General features: G+C 29.6%; 1 protein-coding gene across 1 annotated transcript in view; it reads left to right on the forward strand.

The window, feature by feature from the left end:
- The window catches only part of fid (class I SAM-dependent methyltransferase fire dancer), a 118,810-nt gene extending 114,610 nt beyond the window's left edge, over positions 1–4,200 (forward strand). Inside the window, exon 4 of the mRNA XM_075289479.1 lies at positions 418–4,200. Within this exon, the coding sequence (XP_075145594.1) occupies positions 418–3,729 (3,312 nt within the window). The 3' untranslated portion in view covers positions 3,730–4,200. The remainder of the gene's footprint in view (positions 1–417) is intronic.
- The last annotated feature ends 5,800 nt before the right edge of the window (positions 4,201–10,000 follow it).

Genomic DNA, 10,000 nt, shown 5'->3' on the forward strand with positions numbered 1-10,000 from the left:
ATAAGTCTACGGGGCAATAAACAGCAATTCCATCCGAACTTTGTAAACGTTAAGGGCACTAGGCTGGTAGAAGGACAGATTACAAATGAGGTGGACATGGTTCGAATTATGGGAGAGTAGACCGAAACCCCAAACGTGACTAATTTTCGTTTCCCTTCTCATTAACCCATTTTTCCTATGAACCGATATGAAAGTGATCTTCCTTGCCTCTGCCCAAAATATTGATTTCTCCCACAACGACGAAGATAACTGGAAAGCCTTTCTCATTAAAACACATCGAGGATTAGAACTCAACATCCGTAGATGAATCACCTGATCATCCATCTTTGGCACCCATACTCGCTTCGCTTAGACCAATAGACATTCAAAATAACCAATTTTCTACAATCGTTTCTTTCTGTTTCCTTCTTTTTACAGAAATTAGCTGGTGGTCGTAAACATGCATGGTTCCTCGAATCGTGGACCTCTAAAGATACGAAAAACGATAGCAGTATGGATTATGAAGATGCCAAGGATTTACCCATCGAATTACGACGTTTAGAAGATTTTGAAGATTTTACAGATCCACCACTATCGGCGGGTCTTAAATCACGCAGTCTGGGTAGTATACTCAATCCACCACCACGACAAATTGTACGCTCACGCTCAAGTGTACCTAGTCTGGGTGGTCCTCTCGTTCATGTCGATAACGTTAATAATACAGGTAAAAATTTACAATTTCTGGATGCTCCCACGGCCCATGCTCACACTGGTAACGGTCATGCCTCTTCGAATTCATCCAATGGTCATTCGCCTATAAATCATCCGGCTGTCACTAGTTCACCTTCGCCCAGTACATATATATCGTCCGCGAGTCTAAGTCGCCGTCCCAAACTCATCAAACAAAAACAATCGCTGTGCGATGAAGACTATCAACTGCCAGATGCTCCATTCCATATGCTGAGTCAATACAACATGAATACGAATGGAGTGAGTAGTGCTTTGTTCACAAGGAGTTCTAGCGCTACGACCTCGTCGTCGCAACCGACAACGCGGCAAATGAGGAAACAAAGTTCGCTCAATGAAGAACTCATGGCTGGCAATCGTATACGGGAAAAGGAGCGTGTACGCAAGAGAATACAAAAACAAATGTCCCTCAATGAAGCCTTCCTATGTCGTTCGGCTCTGTTCTCAAGGCGTTTACAGGTTATCCGAGAGGGAGTTACGAGTAAAATTAAAAGTTCCACGGGTAGTTTGGAGCGTGTCACGAAAACGGGTATTACGAAAATCATGCAAAACCTAAAAACTACCAACGAGGAGAAGTCGCCAAGTAATGCAGGTCCCAGTGTGGTAAAAGCTTCCAAGGCTACCATGTGTACACACGAGCATCATCACCATCATCATCATCACTATCAACAGCAGCAACAGCAACAAAACTCCCCCTTAGTTAGCAATTTCCAGACCCATCTGCATTATCTTCTACATCGCCAGAATACAGCACCCACAACGACCAATAAATTTGCTGGCCCCGTGACCATTTGCAAAAACCTTGAATGTGCTGCCACAGCATGCTATTGTCAAACCTACCACCAGGGCTGCACACAATGCAATGCCGAGAGTGGGGAAGAGAAGGCACGCCGTCATTCACGAGAATCTGGATCGGATTCTTCAAAGGACAGTAGTCTCCAATCCGACACTAGCATAGAGTCGGAGGATAGTTTTGCCTCGGTCATCTTCATACCAAAGCCCGAACAACATCAACAACAGTTAAACTATCAGAAGCAACATCACAATTCCAATTCGAGCTCAAGCAATTCATCATCGAGCAATGGCGGAGGTGGTGGTGGATGTCATGTCCATAAGACCTGCTGTCAGAGTCGTTGTTTGTCCTCGTCCACGCTGGGTGGTGGTTGTGGACAATGTTGTAAACTAGATATGAATGGTCATCGTATTTCATCAGTGCCAACTTCGCCCCTAATCATGCCTTGTCCACCCACTCCCGCCCATTCTCCAGCTGCCGCTCAGACTCAGGTCACATCACCACCGCAGTCAGTGCCAGCTGTAATAGCGGCCATGGCTATGTTTACGCCACCTCCAAAGAGTGCTATGGCCCAAATGGATCGCCTGAGTGCTAATAATGCGGGCGAAGGTGAGGATAAAACGGCCATGCATGGTCTAACTAAAACCAGATTCAATTTCGACGAGGCCCATATAAAGCAACAGGAAACCAAGGACTTAATACAGCAGCAGCAGCAGCAGCAGCTACAAAAACCGGAATCGCCTTTACAAATAACCAGGCCATTGGGGGCTCGTCCCAACAATGACAAAGAGAATGGTCGATCAAATGATTTCGCAAAGAAATCTTTGTCATCATCGCTGGAGCCCAGAATTACTAGGCAAACTATCAAAGATCTGCCACCCATTCCCAAGTTCCGTAAACAGCAGTCGCTGCAAATTACCCGACAAAACTTTCCCATTGTCCGAAGGACCACCACCGCGGGTGGAGGATCCGCCATTGCTGCCATACCCAAACTCATGTCTTTGGAGCTATTCAATCCCGCTACAGATGATCTCGATAGTGATTCCAGTGAGCCCTCCTCACCCGATTCAGTGGATAGCGTTATCAGTGCTCCCCGCTCCAATGCTCTAACAAATGCTCCCAGTTTAGATCAAACCAAGGATTTAAGCCCCTCAGCAGATACCACAGCTCAAAATCAAAATGATACTCCCCTAGAGAAAACGAAATCTCTGTGCCCCCCTCCCCATGATATTATAGTCAATGATGATGCTGGTGATATTGTGCCCACCAAATATGGAGGCCAACAGACGAATCCTCCACAGGATTGTGCCGAATTCGCCGAAAAGCTTAGTGCCCAGCTAATGAGGGAATTGGAAGAGAAGACCCATAAGGCTGAATCGAAATCTCGCAGTTTGGAAAGTATGAATGATGATCTTTTCGATGATCCCTTTGCTCCTCAGCCGACGAGAAAAAGAAATGGTGAGAAAGATCTGGCAGCCCTAAGAGATGAGCTAAGAGAGAGGCGCCTTATGTTGGCCAATCTCTCCACACAACCAAGTCTAAATCAATCTCCGAATTCCTCGTCGACCTCATCCCTATCCTCACAAACTCGCAGCTTTACCATACACGAAGAGGACGAGGAAGAAGATGAGGAGGAGCACGAGCGTAGCTACTCCCTACAGTTGTATGAAAATTGTAAAATCTCCAAATTGAACTATAAGCGCCATCTACACAGTAACAATTTACATCCGGAAACCACATATCTCCTTCAAGATGAGGATTCATCCTTCAAGGATGAGGAGGAGGAGGAAGAAAATGAATTCGAAGAAATCGAACATGATGTCATACCCGAAGAGGATGAGGACGATGAAGATGAGGCCAGCCAAGACAATGATCGTTCATCGTCAAAGACCAAGGATAACACGCTCAAGTGTGACTCTCTCGATGACAAAGAGGATGAGACCAAAAAGAGCTCCGGCGAAGAGACCACTCTACAAAATCGCAATCAATCCACCGAATCATGGGAGCATTCGAACAGTTCGACCACATCACTTGATAGTCCATCACAAGGTGGTGCCACCACACACCATCGTTATTATCACGTCTTCCGTGAGGGTGAACTTGATGCATTGATAAATCATCATGTTGCCAGCCTTCACATAGTCTCCTCGTATTACGAGCGAGCCAGTTGGTGTGTGGTCGCAGAAAAAGTGCAAGTATGGACAATTTGAGTGGTTGGTTGGATAGAGTAATATTATTAACAACAACAACGAACGAACGCACGAACAAAAGTGGATAGTGTGGATTTGTAAGGTTTAAGTGAATAATAATAAAACATTCTCCATAATCTCGAAATAGGAAAAAAACACAAACATTAACGATATGATTTCAAATTGTATTGTATTGAAATTTGTAGGATATGCTAAATAAACAAAAAAAAAACAATAATCTTTACAAATAATACATCCCCCCATACCCCAAACGAAAAAACAAAGCTCAAATATTGATTCCCTAAATTTAAGAATATATCATTATTAAAAAGAGATCGAGAGAAAGATCGATGATTGTTTTCAAAATAAGGACAAAATTCCAAATTTCCTATTTATACTTATTTGAAAAGAGAGTTTCAGATGGTATTTCAGATTTTGACTGGCTTCAATCGTTATAGATACTTTTCGCGCTAGTGTGTGAACACCACTATTGCGACTGTCGCTAAGCGACTACTTGTTTATACTGCGTTCACATTATTCTCGTAACCTGACTGACTTCAATGGTTATCGATCATTTTCGCTTTAATGTGTAAACACAGCCGTTCACATTATACTCGAAATCTTTTTGACATTTTTTTCTCTAGAAAGTTTTAACAAAATTTTATTTCCATAGAAAATTTTGTCAAAGTATGATTTCTTTAGAAAATTTTATTAAAATTTTATTTCTATAGAAAAATTTGTCAAAATTTTATTTCTATAGTAAATTATGTCAAAATTTTATTTCTATAGAAAATTTTGTCAAAATTTTATTTCTATAGAAAATTTTGTCAAAATTTTATTGCTATAGAAAATTTTGTAAAAATTTTGTTTCCATTGAAAATTTTGTCAAAATTTTTTTTCTATAGAAAATTTTGTCAAAATTTTATTTCTATAGAAAATTTTGTCTAAATTTTATTGCTATAGAAAATTTTGTCAAAATTTTATTTCCATAGAAAATTTTGTCAAAATGTTTGTCTATGGAAAATGTTTTCAAAATTTTACTTCCATAGAAAATTTTGTCAAAATTTTATTTCCATAGAAAATTTTGTCAAAATTTTATTTCTATAGAAATTTTTATCAAAATTTTATTTCTAGAGAAAAATTTATCAAAATTTTATTTCAATAGAAATTTTTGTCAAAATGTTATTTCTATAGAAAATTTTGTCAAAATTTTACTTCTAGAGAAAATTTTGTCAAAATTTTATTTCTAGAGAAAATTTTGTCAAAATTTTATTTTTATAGAAAATTTTGTCAAAATTTTATTTCTATAGAAAATTTGTGAAGTACCTTTGGTTGGAAGGGAATATTTGGCAAAGTCTACCAAAACATCAATAATTTTACCAATCACAAAAAAAAACAGTAAAAATCTATCAATGTTCCAAATGGCTCCCTTTGGCACGAATTATGGCATTCTAACGGCCGACAAACACACAAAAAAAATTCACGAACATTTTTCTAATTAAAATTTTAATTGAGTTTTAAAAAATATTCAATTAAAAATTTAATTGATTCAACAAATTTTTTAATTGAAACAAAAATCAATCACAAAAATAATAGTATCAATTAATTTTTTAATTGGATCAATTAACTTTTTAATTGACCTTCAATTAATTTTTTAATTGATATTATCATTTCTGTGATTGAAGACATTTCAATTAAAAATTAATTGGATCAATTAATTTCGTGATTGAATCAAAAAAAATTTTTTTTGTGTGAAAAGAAAAGACATTTGAATTCAATAGGATTTCAAATATTGCTTTTGAAAGAATCTTTCAAAATTTACTCAAATTGATTTTGAGCAGATAAAATAATTTAAACATATATTACTAACCTTATTGGATATATAAGTTTGGTAAATCTTTGAATTCAAATTGCTTTCATATATTTTTTATATGATAGCTTGGTGAATTCAAATATTTTTCAAACCTTTCTATTTAATGGATGATATCCTCTATCCTCCACGCTATCACACGCTGCACGAAAGTGGCTCTGCGGTATTTTGACCCATTTCCGGCGAAGTGCCGTCTTGAGATGATCAATTGGTATTTTTATATACTCTCCAAAATGCTTCAGGCGCAAAAGTCCAACAGATTGAGATCCGAAGATTTTAGTGAACATAGTGCAGTAGACATCAAGCGAGAAAAAATTTGTCTATACAAATAAAATTTTTGGCAAAATTTATGTAAAGAAACAAAATTGTTGGACAAAATTATCTATAGAAATTAAATTTTGACTAAATTTGCTATAGAAATAAATTTTTTTAGAAAATTTTCTCTAGAAATTAAATTTTCACAAAATTTTCTCTAGAAATGAAATTTTGACAAAATTTTCTATAGAATAAAATTTTTGACAAAATTTTCTATAGAAATAAAATATTGGCAATATTTTCTATACAAATAAATTTTTTTGAAAATGTTCTATAGAAACAAATTTTTTAGAAAATTTTCTATAGAAACAAAATTTTTTAGAAAATTTTCTATAGAAATAAAATTTTGACAAAATTTTCTATAAAACTAAAATTTTGACAAACTTTTCTATAGAAATACCATTTTGACAAACTTTTCTACAGAAATAAAATTTTGACAAAATTTTCTATCAAAATAAAATTTGGCAAAATTTTTTATAAAAATAAATTTTGACAAAATTTTCTATAGAAATAATAATTTTGACAAAATTTTCCATAAAAAAAAATTTGACAAAATTTTCTATAAAAATAAATAAAATTTTGACAAAATTTTCTATAAAAATAAAATTTTGGCAAACTTTTTTATAAAAATACATTTTGACAAAATTTTCTATAGAAATAATAATTTTGACAAAATTTTCTATAAAAATAAAATTTTGGCAAACTTTTTATAAAAAAATAATAATTTTGACCAAATTTTCTATAAAATTTTTTTCTATAAAAAATTTTGACAAAATTGTCTATAGAAATAAAATTTTAACAAAAATTTCCATAGAAATTAAATTTTGTAACAAATTTTCTATAAAACTAAAATTTTATACAAATATTTCTATAAACCTAAAATTTTGTACAAAATTCTCTATAAAACTAAAATTTTGTACAAAATTTTCTATAGAAATGAAATTTTGACAAAAAAATTTTTTTAAATAAAACTTTTTATAAAATTTTCTGTATAAATATTTTTTTTAGAAAATTTTCTCTATAAATGAAATTTTGACAAAATTTTCTATAGAAATACAATTTTTGACAAATTTTTCTATAGAAATAAAATTTTGACAAAATTTTCTATAGAAATAAAATTTTGACAAACTTTTCTATAGAAAACCATTTTGACAAACTTTTCTACAGAAATAAAATTTTGACAACATTTTCTATAAAAATAACATTTTGGCAAAATTTTTTATAGAAATAAATTTTGACAAAATGTTCTATAGAAATAATAATTTTGACAAAATTTTCCATAAAAATAAAATTGTGACAAAATTTTCTATAAAAATTTTTTCTATAAAAAATTTTGACAAAATTGCCTATAGAAATAAATTTCCATAGAAATAAAATGTTGTACAAAATTTTCTATAAAACTAAAATTTTGTACAAAATTTTCTATAGAAATAAAATTTTTGACAAAATTTTTGTAAAGAAACAACATTTTTGGACAACATTTTCTAAAGAAATGAAATTTTGACAAAATTTTCTATAAAAATAAAATTTTTTATAAAATTTTCTGTATAAATAATTTTTTTTAGAAAATTTTCTGTATAAATATTTTTTTTTAGAAAATTTTCTCTAGAAATGAAATTTTGACAACATTTTCTATAGAAATAAAATTTGTGACAAAATTTTCTATAGAAATAACATTTTTGACAAAATTTTCTATAGAAATAAAATATTGGCAAAATAAAATATTGGCAATATTTTCTATACAAATAATTTTTTTTTTGAAAATGTTCTATAGAAATACAATTTTGACAAACTTTTCTACAGAAATAAAATTTTGACAAAATTTTCTATAAAAATAAAATTTTGACAAAATTTTTTATAAAATTAAATTTTGACAAAATTTTTTATAAAAATAAATTTTGACAAAATTTTCTATTGAAATAATAATTTTGACAAAATTTTCTATAAAAATAAAATTTTGACAAAGTTTTCTATAAAACTAAAATTTTGTACAAAATTTTCTATAGAAATAAAATTTTTGACAAAATTTTTGTAAAGAAACAACATTTTTGGACAAAATTTTCTATAGATATGAAATTTTGACAAAATTTTTTATAAAAATAAAAATGTTTATAAAATTTTCTGTATAAATATTTTTTTAGAAAATTTTCGCTAGAAATGAAATTTTGACAAAATTTTCTATAGAAATAAAATTTTTGACAAAATTTTCTATAGAAATAAAATTTTTGACAAAATTTTCTATAGAAATAAAATATTGCCAAAATTTTCTATAGAAATAAAATATTGGCAATATTTTCTATACAAATAATTTTTTTTTTGAAAATGTTCTATAGAAACAAATTTTTTAGAAAATTTTCTATAGAAACAAATTTTTTTTAGAAAATTTTCTATAGAAATAAAATTTTAACAAAATTTTCTATAAAACTAAAATTTTGTACAAAATTTTCTATTAAACTAAGATTTTTTACAAAATTGTCTATAGAAATAAAATTTTGTACAAAATTTTCTATAGAAATACATTTTTGACAAATTTTTCTACACAAATAAAATTTTGACAAAATTTTCTATAGAAATAAAATTTTAACAAAATTTTCTATAAAATTTTTTTCTAAAAAAAATGGTGACAAAATTGTCTATAGAAATAAAATTTTAACAAATTATATTCCAATTTTCTTTAGAACAATCAACGATCTTACTCGAAAACAGTATGTATATAGTATATAATATATTATATTGAATAATTTTTCAAAATATTAAAAACACAAACACTAAAGTACATTAAATTCATTTCTTTTTATATTTAAAATTTGATTTTCTTTTTTAAATTTAACATTTAATAAAGATAAACTCATAATAAAACAATATAAAAAAGACTCTATAGATATGTATTCTACAAATATGAAAACATATATTAATTTTGCATATATATAGCAAAGACATAAATATTTCACATTCTGCATTTGAATTTGTAATTATTGCATAAACAAATAAAAAAATAATAATTTTAAGAAATCCAAAAAAAACGAAACTAGAAAATAAAACCAAACAATTAACACAACCATTGAAAAGACATTTGAATTCAATAGGATTTCAAATATTGCTTTTGAAAGAATCTTTCAAAATTTACTCAAATTGATTTTGAGCAGATAAAATAATTTAAACATTTATTACTAACCTTATTGGATATATAAGTTTGGTAAATCTTTGAATTCAAATTGCTTTCATATATTTTTTATATGATAGCTTGGTGAATTCAAATATTTTTCAAACCTTTCTATTTAATGGATGATATCCTCTATCCTCCGGCCCCCCAAAATCAATACTCGTACACTTTAATCTAATTAATTGGATTTAAAAACAATTTGTTACAAAACCCATAAAATCATAAACAAGGCAAAAAAATTTAATTTTTTTCTAAGCCTTAATAGTTAAAAAAAAAAAAAACAAAAATATTAACATTTTTGAAGAAGGCCTCTGACCAGTTGCTAAAATACAGCATAATATCTTGTTAAAAAATCGGCCTTCTACAATACGATATGCTGAACATGTAAAGATTATATTTAGTTTAGTAAGATTATATAGGCTACATAAATGAAAAATACATTGAAAAAGGTTTAAAAGGAATTGCAAAATTTAAAATTTTTTAGTATTAATATTTAGAAAATAAGGATCAAAAAAAAATAATCCATTAAAATCGTATCCATCTATTGTTGAACTTTTTATATAAAACTAATAATCTTTATTATGTAAACTTTTACTTTACTTTAAATAATATTATTTTTAAATATAAATATTATATTTAATATTTTTTTAATCGCTTCAAAAGCTTTTATTTTACGTATAGTTTTTTTATTCAATATTCCCCACAACAATTTTATGTGATCCAAATGTGGTAGTTCCAATTTGGATTATATTCAATGAATTTTTTATGGAGGTGGAATTTTATATGAGCAATAGAAATAAAATTTTGACGAAATTTTCCATTGAAATAAAATTTCTAGGAAATTTTCTATAAAACATTTTTGAAAATATTTGAGGTCAGACGTTTTAGACAAGCGTTAGAATGCATTAAAAATCATAAATCAGTAGTAATGTAAATTCAGAAGT

The sequence above is a fragment of the Haematobia irritans genome, chromosome 1 (assembly GCF_050003625.1).
Source record: "Haematobia irritans isolate KBUSLIRL chromosome 1, ASM5000362v1, whole genome shotgun sequence".
Lineage (NCBI taxonomy): Eukaryota > Metazoa > Arthropoda > Insecta > Diptera > Muscidae > Haematobia > Haematobia irritans.